We start from the raw sequence: 26,041 nt of genomic DNA on the forward strand, positions 1-26,041 counted from the left end.
GGACTAGAATAACTAAAATCAATGGATTAAATCGCTGCAGTGAAATTTTTGCCTGTAGCATCTATTAAAGAATCACAGAATTTCAAATCGTATATGTGTTATGAGTTATCCGCAAAGCAAAAATCTATGGACGATAACATCACAAACTGTGTTAAAAGAGTAAGGAATGTATAAGAACTTGCTTATGACCTTTGTTCTATATGAAATTTGTTCTATATATACCACAGAAAAAGTTGAAGAACCGGAAAGACGCTCTCGACGCGACAACCTGGAGTTTCATGGTCTTGCTCCTACTGTGAATGAGGACACAAACAAACTGACAATGGAGGTAGGAAAGATGATTTATGTAAATATCGAACCTTCCGATATCTGAGTTACGCACTGCAGTCCAACGCACAACTCTAATATCCACAGGCCAATAATCGCCAAGTTCACGAATAGAAAAATCCGAAGCAAAATACTCAAGAATCGTCTTACAAGAACTACTACCAACAGATCATCTTTAACTAATTTGTCGGAAGCTTTTATTGTGGAGAATATGACAGAAAGAAATAAGAACCTTCTTAGCAAGCTAAAATATTTAAAAAACGATGTGGATACGCTTTTCTCTTGACATCTAATGGACTAGTGTTAATGAAAAAATAGAAGCTACCGATACCTTATCAATAACTGATCAGCAAGACCTGGAGAAAATCGGATATGTGTATTAAATGTTAACTTATTGTAACCATTGTAATTTTATCGTTCTATGTCGAATATAAACTGTATGACTTTTTGTGTATACTCATTCTTTTCTATAATATCCCATGCATTCAATGCCCACTGTCCATAATCCAACTACTTATCCCACCAATATAAACTGGGAATATAAAACTTGCATCGCCATGCTATTATAACTCCTTGCCAATACCTCAAATTAATTGAGATCAATAAGGTTTAATACAGGTCTCTACCACATGACCTTATTTTAGTGCATCACAACATCAGATCACTGCTAAAATATGTTGATAGCCTTATCGATTTAACATCAAATTTTCACCTTCTTCCTCATATACTAGCCCTGAGTGAATTGAAGATGGGTCACCGGTCGAAAATGTCGACATCCCAGGTCAGACATCAAACTAAACTCAAACAACCAGAGATGAGTCGTTCGTGTAAATTACAAACACCCCAAAAGTAGTATACGCTTATTTTCTGGAGCAATGGCTCTTGTTTTTGAGAAGCTGGCAATGGCGAAAAAGAGATTTGTAATATTAGGTGACTTTAACATCAACCTACTTGACACCCATGACAATCGCACTGCCAAATATTTGGACATGCTCATGTCCTATTTCGTATTGCCTATGATTACAAAACCAACTACATTCATTCCATCCTCCCACACCCTCATGGATCATATCTATACAAATAACATAAATACTGTCTTTTCATCATTTATTTTGGTTAGTGATCCCACTGACCACTTTCCTGTGGTTTGCACAATATCGGGTATAAATGCTTTCAACAAGACAAAAACTCGGATGAAGTGCGATATGACAAAATTTTGTAGCGACTTTTTCAGATCTGAGATTGAGTCAATGTGTAACAACTACATTGGTACTGCTCTCTGTAAAGATAATCTTAATATATCTTTCGATTCCTTAGCCAATTGAAATGATTAATTAACAAACATGCTCCATTTCTACATTCATCACGTAGAAAAAAACAAATTATACTGCAAACCTTGGCTAATTAGTGGAATTTGCAAGTCCATCAAACGCAAAAATTATATGTTGAAAATTTTTTTTTTTAAAAGGTAATGCACTCGAGCGTCTTTCCTTCAAAAAATATAAAAAAATCTTAATTTATTAACAATTCTATTACCATAAAGTCCTCGAGAACAACCGAGGTGATGTAAAACACACATGAAAAACTATAGATGAGATTATTAAGATTAGGTCCAGAGATGATAACCCCATCTCAGAATTGAAACTTGAAAATGATACTACAGTGACAGACCCTGTCATGGTGGCTAGCAAATTCAATAAATTCTCCTCAACAGTAAGCAAGAAGCTTGCAGATAAATTCCCTCGTAGCTCAAAATCATTTGCTGACTCTTAGGTGCTCCTTTGCAAAGCTCTTTTTTTCTTGAAATAATGACTCCTGCGGAGATCGTTCAAATGATATTGAACCTAAAATAAATGAAAAGCAATTGGGCCTGATGGTATTCCACCACGGTGACCGTACATTTGAACCCATGTACATTTGAACCCATGCGTATATCCACGGGTTCAATCTATATGCGGGTGCTAAAACCCATGGGTTAGGGTTAGTATGGGTTTAACTATCCGTGAAACAAAAAAAAATCCATAGGTGCAATAGCATACAGGTGCAATTGTCATGGGTTCAAATGTACGTGGGTTCAAATGTAATGGAACCATTCCACCACACTTCCTGAAAATAGTCGCTGATATACTATCACCAGCCATTTTTTCAATTTTTCATTCAAATTAGGTTATTTCCCTCCCTCTTTAAAAATTGCTAGAGTGTACTCTATTGTTATTGTCTAAGAAAACTGTTACATAGCAAATTGATCAATTTTGGTACAAAAATCAACCTGATCAACAAATGTCAATTTGGATTTCAAACCAGCATGTCGATCAGTCATGCTATTTTAGATTTCACATCATTTATTTACGATAAAATTAATTTAAAAAAGCCTTCGACACTGTCAACCATAGTATTCCTTCCAAAAAACTAAGACACTATGGCTTTCGTGGTGCTACAGGCAAAATATTGAGCGATTACCTTTCTGGCCGATTTCAATATGTTGGAGGTGGATTCTCAGAGGTCTCCGATGTTGCACATTCATTATGGAATTCCTCAATGAAGTGTTTTAGGTCATCTTTTTTTGTTTTTATAAGTCATCTGTCAAACCGTAAATATAGGTCAAAATGCTCTAATTTCTTGAGCAAACTATTCGTTGATGATGCTTGCGTGCTCTACAGTGCATAAGATCCGAGTACTTCCCAAAACAAGGTGAACACTGAAATGAATAAAGTATATGATTGGATGACTTCCAATAAACTAACTGTGAATATACAAAAATACAAAGTTATTCATGTTATTCAGCAATAAAACTCCAGCCAGACATACGAACATATAAATTGAAATTACGGGTATCACGCTAGAAATTCTCCACTTATCTTGGCCTCATTATTGACAATCAATTAAAATGGAACTTTCATACCACTTAAATGCATATAAAACTGTCAAGAACTCTGTAGTTTGCTCTTTTTCATATCCAATATGCCTTATCTGCATGTGATTTCGCTACCAAAACAAGCTTGCGTAAATTAGAGATTTAACAAAATAGGGCTGTTGGAATTCTGGCTGGGACATCTATTCGTTCTAACTTGAATACCCTATACCAGGTTGGTTCAAAGTTGCTTGGTTGAGAGGCCGCAAAAACTTTTGAGAGGGTCTCGTGGGCCGCAGTCGGAGAAAACCAAAAAGTGATCAAAACATCGCGAATTTACTTACTTACTTACGAATTTACTGGTATCGGTACATCTCTACTCCAAAACAGAGGGTGATTGTAGTCATTCACAGAAAAAACCTATCAGGGCGATATTTCGTTGAGGAAATTACCCGAAGCAAGGGCTAATCTGGAACAAATATCTTATAGCTGTTTAATCTCCAAAATTCACAGATCCAGGGAGTCTTAAAAGACGGCTTTACTAAAATTAGTTCTACAATAATATTTTTAGTGGTTAACTCCTATATATTTGTTCTGAAATTATTGTCCAGAAAGCGCCTACTACAAAAGAACTTGTCGTCTTCGCAGTGGCAACGTCTTCAATAAATTGTTTGTGAGGGAAAGCTTTGCGCGGGATCGAACTAAAACACCAACTAAAATCTTTGATTCACGCCACACGCTTCAAAAGTCGTCGACGATTCAAAGCACAAATACTCCCGATTTTGACCCGCATCCCACCGTGGAACATTTTGTCGATTGTGTCGAGTGATATCAAAAATTGCGACGACAATGACAATAGGGAGTATAATATAAATATGTATATCTATACATGACCAGAAAATAGTTCTAGGCCTTCGAGTATATAATCGAGGATTCCATCGTTCTAATTAATGTTTGCGCAACGTGTACATGGGGAGAGAAAACCCCAAGTGTATCTTTTCAACCTTATATGGCATGGAAGGATGAGGGTGTATAGGTATATACGCTAATATCAAAGGTCCGTGGGTGCAAATGTCTGCGGGTGCAAATGTACGCGGGTACAAATGTATGCGGCTTCTTAAATGTTCGCGGGTTCAAATGTCCGTGGGTGCAAATGTCCTTGGGTGCTAATATCAATGGGTGCCAATGTCCATGGGTGGAAATGTTCATGAGTGCAATTTGTATGTGGGTGCAAAAATCTGCGGGTGCAATTGTTCATGAGTACAAATGTCCGTGAGTGCAAAATATGCGGGTACGATTGTAATGGGTGCAAATTACGGGTTCAAATGTACGTGGGTTCAAAGATAATAGAACCCGTATTTTTGCTTTTTTGCGAATTTGACAAATCCGAGTTGTACTTGCAACACTGACTCCGCTCAGTCGCAATGCTGCCACTCAGATTATTTTTAAGATAAAACCGCCAGAAAAATTCCTAAGTCTGCTATAAAATCCCACAGAGTAAAAATTTATTTCATTTATTTATTGAAAATTGATGGAATATACTTCATTTTACGGTTCGCGGGTGATGTTAAGTAAATTTATTAACATACCCCAAAAATTGTCTTGATTCAGTTTCATGTAGCGCCTGTTCGGTGTGTTTAATACAGAACGAATACGAGCGCAAAATACAGTACAGTATTTAGGTCTGGGCAAGCCTGATAGAGCATAATTATACGTAATGAATGAAAGTTTCACAGCTGCCAAGGTTTAGAGATGAACGCGTGTCTTGACTGAAAAACGATTGTACGATGCCTTCTGCGGTATGCGAAAGTTATTGTATCACTCTCACTCCAAGAGTAATGTGGTAAAGTGTGTTTGCCAAGGGAGCAGTGGCATGAGAATGCCAATTTTTCTAATTCAAAGCGAGCGACGAATATGATTTTGAGGAAATTGTAATCTAGATACTGAAATTTGATCAGTCATGTAGCACTTATGGTTTGAGAATACACGTACGACTAAAAATAGGCAGGCCTTAGATATCAATTGTATGATTAGAATAAATCTTAAATAAACGATCAAAATTTACCCCGGGTACAATTACATAACCAAATTAAATGAAACATAAAATATACACATTTTGGTTGCGATTTCATTAAAAATGCGCCCACAGAGCCGAGATTATTTGCAGCGATGGAATTTTTCGTATGGTAGTGTGCAGACGTGCAGTTATCTGCATATTGAGGAATTTGTTTTTGTGTATGACCTTATTACCGATCAGTAGATCGCAAACTATTTTGAAAATTTTAGTCGATCGCGGTCGGAAGCTGATTGGCCACCCCTGTTCTATATCATCACAACCCAGGAAAACGTGGCGTTTCCAACCTTGTATAATGTTAACTCGGAAACCCCCGACGGCAATTTAGAGTAATGGATAAAAAGGTACATCCCGCGCACAATTGACTGTCTCGATTTTAGTGTCGGTATGGTTGGTTCCCAACGCCGACCAAACATAATGCCTGACGTATAGGCACAATTCTGCGACTTACAATGCCTGGACAAGCGTTTCTAATCTGTTGTGGGCCTCCTACAACAAAGTTTTTATTGTTTACGGTTTTATTTTTAGTATTTTATATTGCCACTTTTCAATCAATAAATTTGCGTCGCGGACTCACTTCTCCATTTGTCCTTAACATCTCGCGGCCGATGTTTGCAAATAACTCTCATCGAACCCACAATTCTATGCGAGTACAAAAATATAGTAATTATCATCTTTGTCGTTGCACAAATTTGTGATTTAGAGAGAATAAACACCAACGTAAAGGTTTTTACGGCCTAAATAACACGCCACGCAGACAAAAACGATCGGCGATTTTAGCAAAATAAAATCACATGCGTTATTGGCGCCTTTTTAAGTTTTGCAAAAATTTTCAAATGTGGTTTTCTGCGTCACTGCATGTATTTGTAAGTATTTCCATCAAACCGAATCAAAAATTGGATGAACTCATGTGACAAACTTTCTACTATGTATTCAGAGCGGTGGAGAGTATTGTAAGTTCTGTCAGAATAGGTTTGTCTAGCAATTTTGTTTTGTCCGTTGCGATGTTACTTGATGATTAAGGTCACGTATACGAACGGCGCAAAAACTTTTATGGCAATATTTCGGATATGTAGAACCTATAAATTTATTTGATAGAGTATATATATACGATTGGTCTAGACAAGTAGAGAAAAAACGAAATATTTTAAATATTCGAACAATTCAACAATATATTAGGAAGGAGAATCAAGATTAGACTCTAAACGAAGTGCAAGCGTACTCAAGCTTTTCTTTTGCACAAGGTACAACAGCGTTCACCGACCAGTATTATGCCAGGTAAAAAGTAGGAGTACTACATATGCGAGACAATGAGCGTTGAATTTTCATAACTTCAGTTCGAGTTGGCAAGAACAAGCCATAATTATCAAAATAAGCTTTTCTTGGCTTATGGCACTACACTAATTACATCTAACATCAGAGAAATTAACACAACAAATGAAAGATATTGCATCATTTTCTGAGGATTTATTAAACGTCATACGAAAGAGTAATGAGTAGAGCTGTTTCATGGTTAAAATCATGTGTTAGATGAAAATAATATTTTTTTTACCTGAAAGAACAACAATGATGGGCCTAATCAAAGCCCGAAATATAATATTCCAATTATCTTTTGTTTTCAATTTTACCGGTAATACAGTTTTAATATTTAATAACTAGGAATATTATGTTGTGTGACAAAATGAGGTATAATTTGCCTATAGCCGGCATTGTATTGATTTTGATCCTACTATTTTCAATGAAGACAGAACTCAGGTAAATTTCATTGTATAACCTACGAGCAAAACTTTTTCTTACCTCCGTTGAATCTAGGTAATTACTACTATTATTTGAAAGAATCTGTTCTTTCTTTTTTGGTATGGTTTATCAAGTTAAATAATAAGCCAATTAATGAAGATATGGACCGATACTGAAATTCTAAATTTTTAACCCGTGTTGGCTGTTTTGTGTTTTTGTATCAGCCGATTTTATATTGCAATCGTAGCCCTAATTTTGACAGGACATCATTATCAGCAATTGCGTTTGGTATCAACACAAAAACAAGCGCTTCAGTACTTGAGTATACACTTCAAGCGGAGGCCATGATTGACCTAGACCCAAATACTTTTCGATGTGAAGGTTTGTGTTCCTACTTGACTTACTCGTTATCATGATGGAAGGTAAAAAAAAGTGTAGTTCAAAATTAAAGCTCGATTTAGCGCTTAAATCAACACAGTGGAATAAAAGAAGTAAGAATTTGTTGGATTGAATATCTCATTGAAAGTTAAAAGACCCGTAATGTGCCAAACACTTCAATATTTTATCATATATTTTGGCCAGATTTGATGTTATGTTCGTTTAAATTTTTTTTTATCCCTATGGTGTAGCAAGCGAAAACCATTAGCTCAATTTACCAAGCTGGCGAAACTGGTTCTTATTTAAACCTGAAAACCAAAACGAGGAATTCATTTATTTGTTTCAGTTCATGACATGGGATGCTTTATTTTGGTTCCTCCAAGTCAAAAAATATTTGGAAAAAAACACCCTAAAATTACAGATGTAAAATTTGACGAAGAGACACTAATAACAAGAGAAATTTGCATAAACAGTTGTTTTCAGAAGTAAGTGAATGAATACGCTCCTGGCAAACTTGTTTCCCGTCTAATAGTTCAGTATATTTACGCAGTACATAATGTATGTGACCTCGAACGTACGTTTCATTTTAGACAGTGGTATCTGTATTACCATTACATAATCTGATCATAGATTTTGAATTAGCAGATACATGACACCTTTTGATCAAGGCTACCCAACCCGCGGGCCGCATGCGTCTCGCCGAATAAAGTCTGTAAGAAGACTATTTAAATTTTTATAATGTTATATATCAATATATAGGCTTACGTATGTTTGGTGATTTTGGTGTGATTATTTCTGCCATCTATCCACATTCAATTGCCGGTTCTTATTATTACGTATTTGTCAAGTCTTGCACTCTGGTGGGCATCGACGTCAGTTTTTATTTTATTTTTGGATAATGTGCGATCATGGGGGACAAACTCTGAGCGCAACTATAGGAATGAATTTGGAGGCTGATGGCATTGCCAAATATTAGTACTTATAAAATACTTGTATTGGTGTTTCGTAACAGCCCACTTAAACTTGATATTCCCGCGACATTGGCGCACATTATGCTCATTTAAACCCTGAGATAGTATCGTAGCTACTCAAAGTAAACGGATGAAAACACTACAACCCAAATATAACACTCAATTTGACGCGATGTATGTGTTCTCGTGTGGTCGTCAACAAAACGCAATTGTGTTGTGTTATACAACTTTAGTAATGAATGATTCTTTGATTCGGTGGCCCGCAAGTGTCATGTCCACGCCCCGTGGTACCAGATATTCGAATAGTAAACTGCTATTCTAATATTCAACTTGATATTCGAATAATTTGCCAATCCTACCCAGTAACCATAAAGCAATTATTAACTTGATTGATTGCATGTTAATGAACTTGCGTTTTTTGTATTATGTAAATTACCTACACCGAAATTAGGAATTAGCTGGTATTAATGTTTGGTATAAACGTTTGCGGCCCGCAACAAATTTCGTCATGTGAAAGTGGCCCGCGAGACCAAAAAGTTTGGGCAGGCCTACTTGGACCGCTGGATGGGGAAGTAAAGAATAAATTAGAATGTGATTTACATTTTTTTAATCCGTTTTCTGTGAAAGTGATTATATCTCCTTTCCATCTATCAGTAGTTTCTACTTAATAAATGCTTTTGAGTACAACCGGTTGATAGAGTCATCCGTGAAACCGAATGTTTGAACAAATAATCGGTAAAGCTATTATCGATAGGTATTAAAGTATTCCTTCTTGGTATTCCACAATTGTACAAAGGAAACCTTTCACAAAACATGTCAATATGTTCTTCAACATTATCCACGTCAAGTCTGAGGGCGTCAGTTTCATTTTAATCACCACAAAAGAAAGTGCGTGCTTTTGAGAATTTTTAATATTTTTTGAAAAAAGCTTCCGCTGGGAAATATTTTTGTAAAATGCAAGTGAAAAAAACATAGTCGACGATGTCACTTCTCCTAATCGATTTTCTCTATTAAATTCAACTCAAAATGTAGCTTTGGCAATGACAAACCGCTTATATAATATCATGAAATAGCAAATATAATCAATTGAATCATATACATAATTTTAGCAAAACATTCGATGATGATAAAAATCATCGCATTCAATTTTCCAAACGCTTACAGGTCATGATTTGCAAATTTTATTAGAACATTTAGAATTGAGTTTCCTTTGTTAATAAGTTTTCTACAGTTTTAAAATCGTATTTTGATTATAGGCAATATACTTTGTCAGCAATAAACGCAGCACAGAATTGTTGCATGTGCAGCACCGGATTTGAGGGATTTATTTCTAGCAGAGAAATAAAAGCTGATACAAGTTTTGTTAAAGCTGAAAAATGTAGATCGTCAAGTACCTTCCACGTCTATAGCAAAATTAGGGATTGTGAAAAGGGTAAGTTAATATATATTAGTTTTACAGTGTCACGCAACGACATTTATTTCAGTCTATAAATCTCTGAGCATCAACTTAGAAAATACGAATTTACCTAACTAATTACCAAATTAAATTTACATTTATTCATTTGCAGGGGTGTCAAAAGAATCGTTGCAACAAAACAGGGTGGGTTGCTTGGACATACCAAAAACATTGAATCAATTTATGATTGCACTTTCATCCCCCCAGTTATTGATAGAGCAATGCATTTTGAATTGCGAAATGAGAAAGTACACTTTTGCAATACCTGTTAAACAAAAAGGTATTTGTTTGTGCTCGGATTCTTATTCATTGTAAGTATTTAACGCTTCAACTATTTCACTTTTTCATTCCTTCATGCTAATTCTTCTTCTCAGGCGCTTTTGCTAATGTTATCAAGTAAATCATATTTTTGTTTCACGACTCTAGGTTTAGAACAGTGGACAACATGACTCAAGCAATGGCCAGATGTGGTGATGAAAATAACCTTTCAAACTCAGATGAAATAGTCGAAGTTTACCGAACAACAGTAAACGATGAACATTGCGAACCAAGAAGGTAACTTTTGCAATTAAATGTTAGTTATTAATGCTTTTGCGCGTCCTTTTTTCACGAAAACTTATACTGAAAAGTTGCAAACCATACAAATTTATAAGCTAGAAACTCAAGAAGAAACTATTTAATCACAATGAGCCATAACTAGTAAATTTTATATAATATTAGTTTTCGATTTTTATAAACATTTCTAGTTTTTTTTTGATATATATTATAAAGTCGGGTCGGTAACGTGATATACATATATAAAATATACATATAGCGCTAACTAAATAAGCATATACAATCAAAGTCATATGCGTATACAGCCAATTAATATACAAATACAGTCATTTCGGTGATGTACATATACTGCCAATATCATATGTATATACAGCCGATTAGATATACACACACGTCCATCCCAGAACAGTACACATCCAATTCCATATGTATGTATAGTCACTCAATAAACACATGTGATGCACATACAAAAGTCACTATCAGACATTTAATTAGGTGATGTACAAACACCACCAATTCATTGCAAATCCGTGCACTTACTGTATAGTATGTACCGATGCGGTTACATCGACCAGTTGCAATCTTGGAAGTCATATTGATATAATGAGTGCGTTAAATATTACTCACAGAAACTCCAAAACGGATTTTAATGAAAGTTTCTTACAATAAGAGTAAAGTATATGTAATAAATTATTTTGATATCAGCATCATTTAGTGACAAATCTTTAGATGTTATTTGTGCCTAACGATGCGTACAATGTAATCCCGCTTGTGATAAATGAACACATACAATAGGTTGCAACTATTCCTTAGTCTTTGTCAGTAAACTGTCGACAAAATAATCAAATCAAAGTTTAGCAAACTATCATTACTCACGTTACATATTGATGGAAGCATTGCCTGATTATTTTTATGGAATGTGGCCATGCTCGCTGACAAATTGGAGTAGTGTGCTTACGCTTACACAAACTCCAAAGCTGTTATTGATTAAAGTATGAAAAACAACTTGCAACTAGCATAAAGTGGATGTAATAAAATGCCTTGATATGAGCATCATTCAGCGGTAAGCCGTTACATGTTGAATGCGCATAATAAGACATAAAGTTGCGGGTGTACGTGGTTAAGAAGGAAATTAAATTAGGAAATTAATGTTAAGCTATCAGTTTGTTAAATGGAAAAACGATTGAACTGAAAATGTCATTCATTATGCAAAGACCTTTGTAACAGAACAAAATGTGGAAATGCCATTAACATGAGAATAAAACGGTGGTAATGCTGAAATAGGTTGTATGTACAACAATTTTCATTGCTCCATTATTGCCCATCGATGTTTTTGTGAGGAAATAGTCGCTTTTCTCTGCAACTGATTAAATAATAAATTTAATTCAAATTTTTAGAGTACTCGAAAATAGGCGAGTTGCTATAAAGCTAACTTTCATCTCAACAAATTTTATTAGAACATTTAGAATTGAACTTCCTTTGTTGATAAGTTTTCTACAGTTTTAAAATCGTATTTTGATTATAGGCAATATACTTTGTCAGCAATAAACACAGCATAGTATTGGTGAATGTGCAGCGCCGGATTTGAGGGATTTATTTCAAATTGTAGTTGAGACCCATATGGGGCCAGATATTTCATCTAAATGCTGATGTCGTATTTTATTCGCGAGAACACTTTTATATGACATAAGAGAATAAGTCATTCGACCACGCTTCTTCGTCGATCTTTATTAAAAAACTCAGTGATCAGCTAAGGCCTTATACGCGATGTTGATGTCAAAATATTTTAGCATTGCTTTCCCATATTCAAGGTAGCCCACCCAAACTATTTTCTAAAAAAGGCAATTTTTTTTAAAATATAATGCTCACTGTTCACTCCCAATTCTTGGTTTTTCACGACCAAAATCAAAGTAAATAATGCGTACGAGGTTTGTAATGATTCCGTAGATGTGCTCTGAGATCAAAACGTGTGAAATTGGTTAAATTAAACAAACTTTAATTTGATGAGTTTGTGGAAAGTTAGTGCCAATAGCCAATAGAGGAAGATGGGCCACGGAGGGACATGTATGGTGACCCATCGTTGTCACTAGTGAAAATTAAAAGGGAAAACTGAAAATGAAAATAAAAATGAAAAAAATTTGTAAAAAATGCAAACAAAATTATAAAAAATAATTGGAGAAAAAAAATGCGAATAAAATGACAACGAGAATATCGTTCAGGGACCGAAGACTTATCAATCGGAAGTTAAGGGATACCCCATAACAGCACTCTTACTCCATAGTGACACCTTGTGTCCCATCACTAATTAATTATTAACTCGCTAATTATACGACATAATTCATCCAAAATCAATAGGCTTCTGGTCCGACATATGATGAATGCACATGCAAAATCTGGAGCAGATTCAATCTTGCTTTCGTGAGATATCGCGTGCATCTAACAGACAGACAGACAGACAGACAGACAGACAGACAGACAAATACCTATCAACATACTTACCGATTAAAATGGACATAACTTAAATTGGACTTACAATTTTGGGAACACCGTTTGAGCGCGTAGGATGACAACGTTGGTCCCAAGCAGAAGGCATTTTTTTTGCATTTTTTTTTTATTTATTTATTCTGTTTTTATTTTATTTTCGTTTTTATTTTTAATTTTTTTTTTCCAAGATTCTTTTTAATTTATTTTTATTTTCAGTTTATATCTTTTTAAATTTCACTAGCGACAACGTTGGGCCACCATAGACATGGAGCAAGTTGGAAAATCAGCTCTCGCATTCACACGATATCAGTAATTCGTTTCGAAGTTTGAGTCCGTCTTCCAATGAGTTACGACGTCCGCGCAAACGGGCAGCGGGCGTGCAGAGCGAATCAACGTATGAGTTGAAATGGGTTTTAGGGGTCGAAATCAAAATTTCGCCATCTTCATCGTTACCCAATTCGGCCCAATATTTCCAGATTCAAAAAATATTTTTTTAAAGGGTATTAAAATGAGTAAATTATTTGTATTTGGCCGAATTCGGGCATTTCATTTGGTAATATATAATGTGAATTTTGCTGTTTTATTGAACACGGTGAACATTCCAGTAATTGAGAAAAATACACTTTTTTTTATTTTGATCACTCGAAGCCCGTATTTAATGTTTATAGCCTTTTTAACAAAGAACTGTCGAGAATGAAATTTACAGAACTCATTTTCAGTCGAAACTAGGCATAATCCAAAGTAAATCAATAAATTTGTTTCAGATGTAAGCATAAGAGTCTAACTAAAATATACATTTAGTAATTATATAATGACTATTCAGATACGCATGTCTGCAAAGTGGTTTTATGTTGCCAATGCGGAAATTTTGTTTAGAGAATTTCTTGAAAAAAGATCTGAAATATTTCAGTTGAACAGTAATTTCAAAATTACTAAATCTCCGAAAAGTCCAAAAATGGTGATGCAGACTCGTTGCTAATTTTTAACGGCATAATTCGTTGAATTTAATAGAATGCAACATTGTGACTCACCAACGGGTGGTACTGAAAAGATATTTTCAGCCAGTACCTATAATCATTTATCATGTTATCCACGATGAGCTGATGTGGGATATTATGACATCATAGATTGGTACCTATTGTACATTTATCAAGAACTACGCGGACCGGCAGTTTTATGTCTTATATTGTGGACAGTTTATTGCCGATAGAGAGGTTTTCATCCAGCACATTCCTCGTGTTATCAACGATCAACATGTGAAGCCTTAACCCTGAAAGCTGTCACCGTTTCGATCACTTGCCGCTCCGGAGTTTTTTTTACGCGTTTTAAAGTAATTATATGAACGACCAACTGTTGTGAGGTATTATTTTATTGGATTGCGATTTTCCATATATCTGTCCATATGCTCGGATCTGCGAATTTTTTATGTATCGTGATCTGCATATAACTCGTAGATGCAATCGCATATACATACATTGTATCTTATGAAATGATCGGGCAATATTTGTACATCATCAATAAAGTGTCTGTATTTGTATATTGAGTTGGCTATATATGCATGTGACTTTGGCAGTATATGTATGATGTATGGCACGTTACCAACCCTTTCGATATATTGAACATATTGACGAAAACTCTATTTGAGAAATTGTATTCGATTTAATAATATAGTTGAATTAACAAAATGTCGATTCAGATTTCTTCCTCCAAAACAAAACAAGCCTATTCTTCTTGCAAGTTATCCTGGATCTGGCAACACATGGATAAGACATTTGATAGAAATTGCGACAGGAATATATACAGGAAGTGTGTATAACGATGCTGATTTATATGAAGGAGGTATGGATTAACGTTTCTCTTGGTATGCCAAACACTTTTGCTTATATCCAGTTCCATTTACAGGTATTTAATTACACAAACACTTTGGAGGCATCATGGCAAACATTTACTAATAAACTCCCATTCGTAAGCTCCATTAAGGTCATTAAAATAAATCTAATACCTAACCTTTTAAACGCTAAATATAATGTGTGTCGTCAGCCGCGCTGCACATTAGTCTATTTTTAGTTAAATCTGTAATGAATTATTATCACAACAACAACCGCTTGAACATCACCTCAACGTTAACAGTTAGGCAAAACGATACTTCGATTAAAGGCAACTCACAAATTGTGGGTTTGAAGTTCGTTAACTGAGATTCGACAGATGGCACAAATAAGTTACTTTGTCACTATTCTGTTTATGAAATGGTACAATACAACCATATATAAATATATAATATTTTTTGCAACGATGCAATTAAAGCTAAAAAGAATTTGTAATTACACAGTGAAACGTCCTTTTTGTGAAAGGTAGACACAAAATGATTTATATTGTAGCAAGAGACGACATGAGCTGACAAATTCCAATCAATGCGCCATCAAGTCCACATCGGAAAACATTGCCAACAAGTACCGCAACAGAGGTTGATAAATCCGGAATGATTCCGTTCAGTTCGGGACGAATGTTGGGAAATTCTGAAACAATAATATAATATACCAAAAGTAGTTCATGGGTATTTTGAAATCTTAAACAAAACAAACATCCAAAGCATAACCTCTCTTTGAATTTTGAGTGGTTTAATTTGCTAAACAATCGAAAAAATGTATAACTTCTTGAATAGTTAAATGTACGGGGGTACAAATGTCCGTGGATGCAAATGTACATAGGTGCCATTGTATGTGAGTACAAATGTCCGAGGGTGAGAAATGATAGTGACCATGGGTGCAAATGTACGTGCGTGCGAATCTTCATGGGTGTCATTGTACGTGGGTGCCAATATCCGTGGGTTCAAATTTTGCGCCAATGTTCATCCTCCACGTGAATGTAAAAGTTAATATTTTAGCATGCGTGACCGTTTGTTGATACCGCTATGATGGTAAACAGTACAACCTACAGTGGCGGCGCGTCAATAGGGCCAACCGGGGCAATGCCCCGGTTGTTTTTTCGGTATAATAAAAAATATTCGAAAATACCTCAATATCGGTTGCACAGACTGTCTACACTAGCCATATTCTCCCGACATGGTTCATTTTTCGCTCGCAAAGCCTTCGCCGAACGTCGACGGGGCGACGCCGATTTTGCCCCGGTTGCTCATTGTATATCGTATTCTCTCTTTTATCTTCAACTCGCCTCGTTTGTCTCGTTTGTTTTCTGTTTCTTTTACTAAAGCATCGGGGCCGATCGGGGCTAGCCCCGAAATTATGACGACACAATGCCGACGTTTCTTACAACAACGTGTTGACATATTCACGCATTCCTTCTCGTTCGTTGGTTGCTTGAAGAGTTGATAGTTTCCTCGCCTTCGTTTTTGTCGCTTGTTTCGCTATTTGAATCAGTTAGAGACCTTTAGTCCATTTGCTTTCGATTTTCCACATTCCTTTTGAGCTCTTCACTTCTTTCCGGCTTCGCATTTCTTAGCCTTAGACCTCATAATGAATAAGGTTGATGCACAACTTTGCACTCCGTTTTCGCAGCTGCCGCTGGAACAAAAATTAGAGGTGCAACGTCTTGGGCCTTATCACCCAAAAAATTGTTCACTGGAACAATCCCATGACGGAGGAAAGCGTCGGCGTACATTCTGCGCAGAAACTTGGTATAAAAAACACGAATGCTTGTTTTACAGCGAGGACAAAAATGCACTTTTTTGTTTTTATTGCCTACTTTTTGCTACCGCCCGTGACTCACGTTGGTGTAAATTTGGTTTTAGAGATCTTAAACATCTTTCCGAGCGTGCCAGGGATCATTAATCTTCTATGGAGCATCTGGACAATGCAGTAAAATACCGAACATTCGGAAATGTTAATATTGCAGCACAGTTGGATGAAGGACGCGCGGTTTCTATTCATCGGCACAACCAAAACGTCGAGAAAAACCGCCATGTTCTCGGTCGATTGATAGATGTTTTGAAGTTCATTGGTTGTCACGAGCTGTCCCTCCGTGGGCACGATGAACGGGCTGGCTCTTCTAATAGAGGGATATTTTTGGATATGGTGGAATACACCGCATCCCTAGATACAGTATTGAGAGATCATCTTGATGCCGCAACTGTTTCGAAAGGGACATCTAAGGATATCCAAAATGATTTGCTCGACTCAATGTATAAAATTTATTTACAACATTTGGCTCTGGAAATTGAGAATTGCCAGTTCCTTTCGATTCAGTCTGACGAGACAACTGACATCACGTGCGTTTCCCAACTGGCTGTGATTTTTCGGTTTGTGAAAGATGGTAAACCTACCGAGAGATTTCACAGCTTTGTACCAATCGTTGATCGCACGGCTTGCGGGATATCGGCTGTACTGAAAGAAGTGTTACAGCCTTACAACGCGAAGTCAAAATTGATAGCTCAAACTTATGACGGCGCGGCAGTCATGAGTGGGTCGAAACATGGTGTTCAAGTTTATATAAAAGAAGATTTTCCTCATGCGCATTTTTTACATTGTTATGCACACCAATTTAACCTCGTTATTAAAAATATGTGTTTTGATACCCCTCTCGTCCGTATATTTTTTGCAAATGTTTCGGGGTTTTCTTCATTTTTTTCCGTTTCGCCGAAGCGCTCTGACCTCCTTCGCCAGATATGTAGCCGCCGTCTCCCAGCTTGTGCACCAACACGTTGGAACTTCCAATCACGCGTGGTGCAGGGCGTGTCCGAAATTAGGTCTGAGCTCATTGGGTGTTTCAATGGCATTCAGAGCTCTCCGGTTTGGGACGAACGCTCTGTGAGGGGGCGGCAGGTCTAAAGCGTCTGCTAGAAGATGGTGAGTTTTCATTTTTTCTCGCTTTTTTTCTCCACAATATTCTATCACGTGGATGTATTATACGGCGCATTGTAGTCAAGGCTAATGGATGGAGCGTCTATGCAGTCGTGTATTTCAGACTTCTGCGATGCTGTATCTCGTATCCGGGAAACAATAAAATACGACGACACAAGGAGTGCTTCTTTACGCCGCGGGCAAACAACGCAGGGTTTGATTTTGTCTGCAAAGGAATGCTGTGACATTCTGGTGAAACAAATAGGCGATCGTCTGCGCACTGAACCCCTTGCCGCGTTCTCTTTGATGAACCCCAAAAATTTTTCAAAATTTGCACGTCAATTTCCCATCCATTTGTTGGCTACTGTCTCCAAATTTTACCCCATGATAAACGTGGGTAAATTGGAAAATGAATTGCGATGTATATACACCAATCAAACTTTTTTGAACATCACATCAACTTGCGCGCTCTATGGGTTCCTCATAGATAACACTCTAGTAACTACCTTTGCAGCGTCTGCAAAATTTCTGGACATCATTTTGACGACGCCTATTTCTTCCGCCGACACAGAGCGAACATTCAGCACGCTGAAGCGTGTTAAAACGTATCTCAGAAACAGAATGAAGCAAGATAGATTAAATTCCTTGGCTGTTTTATCCATTCACAGAGACGTTATTTCTGGGATGCATGACTTTAATCAGCGCGTTATTGAGCATTTTGCTTCCAAGAAACCGCGGCGTGTTGCATATATGTTGAAGCAGTAGAAGTCTAGCAGCATATATATCTATGAGTGAGCGACGCATGTCCTTATCTTTGCATTACCTTTCCTTTCTTCATAGTAACGTTTTAAACCTTATTTTAGGTATTGTCTGCTTTCCCGAAGTTTCTGTTAATATGTCATTGTATTTATCTGGGTAAAAATTTCCTTTCCTTTTGAAAGAAGTTTCAAAATAAACTATGTCTATATTTATTAATCCCTTTACTTGGACCGGTTTTAAAGACACTTTCTTATCGTTAATATTGTCGCTTTTGCCGATTGGTTGTTACCGATGGAATGGTTTTTATACTCATAAAATGATGGGAGAACTTACAGCGCTCATCCTGTCCCCGTAGATGGGGGTGACTTGGTCCCGCAATAGCTTGCCCCGGTTGTCAAAATGACCACGCGCCGCCACTGACAACCTAATATATGCCACGGGGATCAAGGCGGTGGACAGTCAGCTCTGTAGCATGCTAGGCCAACAGCTTCGGGTTGCTGGGCCTGCAGGTTGGGTAATGGTCCACGCGGAAGAGTAATTTCTTCCAAAAACTGCTTTAGCGTAGCTTGGTAACCACACTATAATAAAGATGCGGTAAAATATCCCAACTCTCGTCTTGGGTAGACACATACATCTTGTAATTATAGTTCATTTACATGTGAATTTTTGCTGTTTCCACGTTTTCATTTATATTTGTTTCATAAAAAAGTCATTTAATCGAATTGCGAGGAGGCTCTAAGAAGAAGAACCCCGCGGTTGCAATTGGAAATTGTCACATTGCTGTCACTTAAATATATGCTATGCAAATGTCCGCAGACTGAGGTGGAAATTCTCATTTTTGACTGATGTTTTTGCTCTTTGTGAGACAACCCTTGATCACTTTCTCAACCTCCTCATAACGTTACCTTTGTCTTCAATCTCGCTCTGTATCTCGTATCAGTTTCTGCCTTCGTCTCCTCAATTTCTGATCATATTTCGTTGCAACTTCAGTCAAAATCCATTGCATATCATGAGTAGTTCCTCCGGACCTTTTATGAATAAAAGAAAGGTGACTGGGACAGAAAACTTTTGCGCCATGAACACATTTATATGTAACATTCCTTTTGGATCGAAGCAATGTCCTGCTGCGACGTTAGCGTAACGAAATAGATCTTTTCACTGTTATCGATGCATAGCATCTAGTCCATCTACCAAAACAATAGTCGGAATTAAATGCAGAAGATTATTTGATAAAGTCACAAAGAATACATATTGAACAAAAACTACGTATTGCTGAATAAAAAATAGATCAAACAAGGGGAAATTTGCCATTTCTGACGCAAGGCAAGAAACTAATGTATTACACCTTTAGTATTGTATCATGTTCAATTTTTTGATTTTTTTTTCATTCTGTTTAATTTATTTTCAGTGTTGCTATTCTAACACTACTGCGTTGACTAAGTGCTAATTTTAGTAATATTTTCAAAAGGCTGTATATAACTGACCCGATGACCTAATGACTGTATTCGGCTGTATTCAATTTTTTGACTTTATAAATGGGAAATATTTGTCACAAGAATTAACCAATAAACAAATATTCGTTTTAAAATGTTTTAAACCGGTTGAACAAGTCTTTACAATTCAAAGACATATTTAACATAAAAAAGAGAGCGATGGTCAAATATGTGGACACGAAGACCAAAGCGAAGCAGTATCATACCGGGTACGGTACGGTCAAAAAACGTTTTCGAAGTGATAAACGAATGGCATAGAGCTTACAGAACGTTTTAAAATAAATAAAAGTAACAGAGACAAATGACTACTGGAAATTTCAAAGCAATTGGTCCAGTAGTTATAGAGAAAAAATATTTTTTTATAACAATAACAAGAAAAATATTAACGACAAGAACAACAACATAATAACAAAACGATCCATATGTACACTTTGTGTCCAAAAATAAATAATAGATCAAACATGATGTCGATTTGATGTTGACCTCTAATGCTTGAGGCTTGAGCCTAATTTTCGATCTTGCTCCTGAAATGGTACAGAATCTCTTGTCCTAGCTACAAACTCTCTTCCATTGAGTATTTTCCATATCTTATAATGGACTGTGTTTTTATGAACACTTGAACACTTGTTCCTCTAAAAAAGTTCTCAGTAAACAAACTCGGTTGGCTGTGAACTCGCACCAAGTCACTGTCAGTTACATTTATGCTTATTTTTTTGAAGAACTTCAGTTATGTGGAATTCACAACCTCAAGCTGCTTTCCTGATCATGTTGACATGAACTGCCTTAAGTCTCGCTTCAATAGATATTTACTAAAGCGCAATCTTACACTATAATTATTCATAGTAGTACAGTACATAACCACATATTGCATGGCGAGCAAAATTAAATGAAAACAGTTTTTCCCTATAGAAATTACTTCAAAGTGAGAAATTATGCAGCAATCAGCGTCGTATCACACGAATGTTACTAGCTTTTTGGGCCTGCAAAGAATGTATTTGCGCGTCAGTGCACAAACCATATAAACAATAAATGGAGAAAAATTGACGTCTTCAAGAGAAAATATTAAAAATATATACTGAGGCTTGCTTCGAGGGTCATGTGATCACATGATTTCTGTAATAACAAGTTTTTACTTCATGACAGAGTAGCCATGTGAAATTCGCGAATAACGAAAGTCTAATATTCAAAACCTTACGGGATTAAGTTTCAGATATTGAATCTAATGCAAATTAAGTAGCAATGTCATGTAGCGAAAAAAAGTCTTATTGTTATGTTTCATTGTCGTGTCAGATCATGCTCTATTAATCTACTGTTGTTATATTAACTATATGCGGAAATACAAGTTCGTTATGCTTATAATGGCGTATTTATTTCACCCTCGTGTCTATATACTGTATTTGTAAATTGTTTCTTTGTTTGAGGATATTATAAAGTACAAACGAACTCGGAGTTTTCTCATATTTTTCGCAGATATGCTGGGAGGATTTTTGTCAGCGATTTCTGGAAGAACCATCGTCATCAAGGATCATCTGTTCGGACTTAAAATCTCAATTATCTACACGATGGCAGTCTTGCTTATACGTAACCCGTACGATGCGACATTAGCCGAGTTTATGAGAATGAATACTCAGGGCCACATTGGAGTTGCAAACAACGATATATTTCGAAAACCAGGTAAAAAGAATATCCAAACAAATTAAAATAGTGTACTCACGGATGCTCATTAAGTCAGATATATTTATAACAGCATTTAACTTGAATATTGGACAACTTGGCAGGTGAGGTACCGTATTCTGTCAGTTAAAGTTTCATTCCTAATTCCATGCCTTTAATGCTTACAGACGCATGCATGCTAATACGTTAAAATATACGAATCTAAATCTTTATTTTACAATTGTTTCAAGGTTTTAAAGCTTTTTGCAAAAACCAACTACCATCTTTTTGGTTCGGCATCACGAAAGTAGTTTTGAAAACTTTTGTGGACAAAGTTGTTGTTGTTTACTTTGAAGATCTGGTGAAAAATCCAATAAAAGAAATACGTCGTATTGTTGAATTCTTACCTAAAGAAATTGTTGGATCGGACGAAGAATCGTTGGAACGGAGATTAATGTGTTTGAACTTGGATTTGGCAGGAAAGTTCAAACGACCGCCACGAAAACTGAACTCTGATCCTTTTGATGAATTACTGAGAGGAGAAGTTGACAAAAGTATTGAAAACATGAACGAATTATTGCTTGAGCGCAATCATCCTCCATTGCCTCATTCGTATTTTTACCATATAATGAATGTAACCTAAGATCGATTATTGTTATGATTCCCAAGTTATGTTATTGCTGAGATTTAAATTTTTGCCATTCTTCATTAGCTTTTTAACTGCTTGGTCACGGACTCGAAAAATATATTCGTGAAGAGATCAGGTCGACATAACGTGATCCAAGTCGGTTCTCACTTTTATGTACTGTCTGCCACTTATAACACTCTATCATCATCGCAATATAAAAATTGACTAATTACAAATAATAGTGTTTTTAACGAGATAGACGCGCTTGGTATCTTCAACGAGTTTTTTAATATTTGGAGACATTTTGGTCAGATAAAATCTTATTCTTCTTCGGTTTGATAGTGGTCTCGCGTCTAAAACCCCCTTTTATACGAAATAATTCTCTAAAACACCGGTTCCCAAAGGGGGCTTTAAATATGAATCAATAAATTCATTTTTCCTTTCTATGTCATTTACTTTCTGTCACGTATATTTCCCTATTGTACGTACCTATAGACGTTGGCACTATTTGCTGCAAACCCGTGAGCTGCAGTTCATTTATCTGCTGTACCGAGTTTAGCGAACATGAGTGATATTTTAGTATTTCTAAAAAAATCAAGCAGATTTGAGGAAGAAGAGTTGACCTATTTTCTTTATTATTTATGCTTACATGTTTAAAAAATTTATAGTGCATGAAAATTAACGATCACAAAATTGAGATTTATTAACAAAGGCAGCAATTTATTTTGTGTAAGTGCGCCGTATATTCATTCCCTGATAATTTGGCGCCTCACGAACAAAAAGTTTGGAAACCGTTGCTCTAAAGAAATCTTGGAAATGGAATGAGCCATAGTTCTACTTTGTCACAAACGCGGGTATTTGCCATATTACTCGCGCCAAAATGTATTTGCATGACAATTCCCGTGTATACCTACGGAATTGTCAAAGTATTCCCGTGAATTTACGAACCAGACTCTAGAACAGACGTGAGCGAAAAACAAACATCTGACTAAATCTGGCCCGTTCTGGTTTTTAAAACGGCGCGTTTGAATCCATTATTGATAGAGGTCATGTATCGTTGATCCATGTTTGGAATAGAATGCCTGAAAGTTATAAAAGAATGAATATTTCTCCACCTCTGCAATTAGGCAATTACTACGACTATATATATATAACCTGTTCTTACCGCATTTTAGAAAACAAAATGGTTATGTTGTTTAGCCTGAATCTAATTCTGAGCACGTGCTGTCCGTTTGAATGAAATCCATGTGGTTTTCGCGATGCTTTTTCACAGAGGAGTATTCATTTTACCATATTACTCTTGACGAACACTTGTCGTAAAAGATAACTTGTTTGCACTTAAAATTCCTTTTAACCCAACAATGGCAGTTTATTCATACGCAGCTTCCACGATGACTTTAGTTTAGCTGAGTGTAAGACGAAAAAACCACAATCACCTGGAAATTATAGACAACAACATACTCCCAAAACGGAGAAAGTAATTAAAGAGCAGAGTGATAAGAAAGACGAAATCAAAACAAAATTATAACACACATTGAAATATATCAAAGGAACCCCGTTTGCAAGTGATAATATAAAGAAATGCGCCCTATTGATGAATTATTTCCGAATGAAATTGTTAGGTCAGATCAAAAATCGTTTTAACGGAGACTCATCCACGAACACGGTCGATTGAACCCACGTACATTTGCACCCACGGACGAATGCACCTACGAACAGTTGCACCCAAGGACGTTTGTACCCACGGACATTTTCGCAAAAAAGGGATTTTGCCCCAACGGCTATTTCCAGTCACAAATATTCGTGTTACAGCAGGCGTAAGCTAAATTTTTTGAATTTCGATTTGTTTCACTTGTAGTTAGTTTTAGTACACTTTTACCCGCTTTTATAAAGCAAGTATTTTGGAGTTCATTGTACTCCGGGGGATAGACGTCCTTTAATGAAATAAACAACATGTTTTTGACAAGGTCGTTTTTTTGCTGTTTTTCTTACATAGACATTTATTTATAAATCCTTATCTTCACCGTCAGTCGCGATCTCCAAAACATAGGGTGATTGTAGTCATTAACTGAAAAAACCTATCAGGGCGATATTTCGTTGAGGAAATTACCGGAAGCAAGGGCTAATCTGAAACAAATATCTTATAGCTGCTTATTCTCCAAAATTCACAGATCCAGGGAGTCTTAAATGAGGGCTTTACTAAAATTAGTTCTACAATAATATCTTTAGTGGTTAACTCCTATATATTTATTCTGAAATTATTGTCCAAAAAGCGCCTACTATGGAATCACGCCCATCATGAAGTTTGGGGGCTTTGTGGCGACTCCATGTTTTTCTTGCTAGCATGTTTGCAAAATTGCTGTAATATGTATGCCTACACGACCACCATTATACTGTTGAAAAGGGCTCAACAAAACTTGAGCGTTGTCTCAAATCAGGTTCTGTCATTTTTCTGAAACCAATCTATAAATTAAATAACATTGTCTGTATATAAATGAATAAGCCCACAGATTCTTCGTTTCTAACAAAATGTGGGATTAAGATATTGAAACTATGCCATTTTTTTGCCATGATCAAAGTCATAATCAAAATAACTGAGGAGCTAGTGAGTGAAGCATTTGCCGCAGTTAGTTTGTAGACTGCAATGTCTTTTCGTAGGCCATTCAGAAAACCACATATACTCGGATGTTTGCATCGGAACATTCCTCGTAATGCGTTGTGAAATCCTTCTACGGCGTTTATTGTTTCTGGAGTCGAAGGCATCAATTTAATTCCTTCAGAATAGTTCCACAATCGAGAAATAAATCTTGCTTCTCCTGACGTGAACCCACTTGAGGTCCACGAATGTAGGTGGATCCGAAATATTGCAAAAAGTCGATTGCATTCGGGCGAATCTTCGAAGATGTCGGTAAGCAAGGAAAACTGAAAGGACTTAGGAAAACCTCGGTAATGGGAACAAAGGCCAGAGCTGCCAAACTTTTAATTTCGGCCCGCGAAAATTGTGCATGGAATGCATTGATAGCTGCTATTCCAAAATCAACAATGATTTTGGTCGGGTTAGCATTTGGAAAAATGATTTTCAACACTTCCAACATCTGTACGTATGTCTCTTGTCACGTAATAAGAAATATACCCAGGTAAGATAGGATGCTCCCACTTTACAGTGAATTGTATGCAACCAGAAGAAAAAAATCGGGCACACATCGAATGTACCGTCGCCAAGATACTATCTTGATGTGCAAGAATTGATCGATCTCCAATGGCAATTGTCCGATAACGATCTTCTGGGCCAGTGTCATGCAAAATGATATCTAAATATCCGCTCGGAATATTAAGGGCTAGCACTTGTAGGATTCGTTTGAGAACAATTTTTCTGTCGCCTTACTCTTCATATATTTGCCTCCAGAGTCGACTTAATTGGCAAGCGCATGAGTACATCTGTTGATCTAATATTCAATACTTCACATAAAATATATCATGTCAATGTATTTTGATGGTTCTGGATGCTAATGCTGCTTTTTTTAATGATGAACGAATGATCCCAACTTCCGTGTTCACCAGAATTACTGTCATATCCTAGTTCTTTTATTACATTTTCACCGATCGTAACAACAGTCGATTTACATCGAAATTTCCTAAACTGGCGGCAGCGCCAATGAATAGCATATGAAGCTCAATCATTTCGTTAACAATATTCGTGGTCTCTATAGATCAGTAAGTCGTTTCCACTTGAGGTTTTAGAAAATGTAAGCGCCATGTTTTCTACTTCTTTTTGCAAAAGAACTTGTCGTCTTCGCAGTGGCAACGTCTTCAAGAAATTGTTCGCGAGGGAAAGCTTTGCGCGGGATCGAACTAACACATCAACTAAAATCCTTGATT

General features: G+C 36.4%; 1 protein-coding gene across 2 annotated transcripts; it reads left to right on the forward strand.

The window, feature by feature from the left end:
* The first annotated feature begins 6,887 nt into the window (after positions 1 to 6,887).
* On the forward strand, positions 6,888 to 22,765 carry LOC144411680 (sialate:O-sulfotransferase 2-like). 2 transcript variants are annotated; one of them, XM_078110996.1, is made up of 9 exons: positions 6,888 to 7,007; positions 7,252 to 7,370; positions 7,714 to 7,852; positions 9,595 to 9,770; positions 9,907 to 10,105; positions 10,221 to 10,349; positions 14,530 to 14,672; positions 21,352 to 21,555; positions 21,786 to 22,765. In XM_078110996.1, the coding sequence occupies exons 1-9, from the start codon at positions 6,919 to 6,921 to the stop codon at positions 22,175 to 22,177; spliced, it is 1,590 nt and encodes a 529-aa protein (XP_077967122.1). In that variant the 5' UTR covers positions 6,888 to 6,918; the 3' UTR covers positions 22,178 to 22,765. The 2 variants fall into 2 exon arrangements, with proteins under 2 accessions (XP_077967122.1, XP_077967121.1); XM_078110995.1 differs by having other exon boundaries at positions 6,891 to 7,007; positions 7,237 to 7,370.
* The last annotated feature ends 3,276 nt before the right edge of the window (positions 22,766 to 26,041 follow it).

This window comes from Styela clava, chromosome 3, assembly GCF_964204865.1.
Source record: "Styela clava chromosome 3, kaStyClav1.hap1.2, whole genome shotgun sequence".
NCBI classification, from domain to species: domain Eukaryota; kingdom Metazoa; phylum Chordata; class Ascidiacea; order Stolidobranchia; family Styelidae; genus Styela; species Styela clava.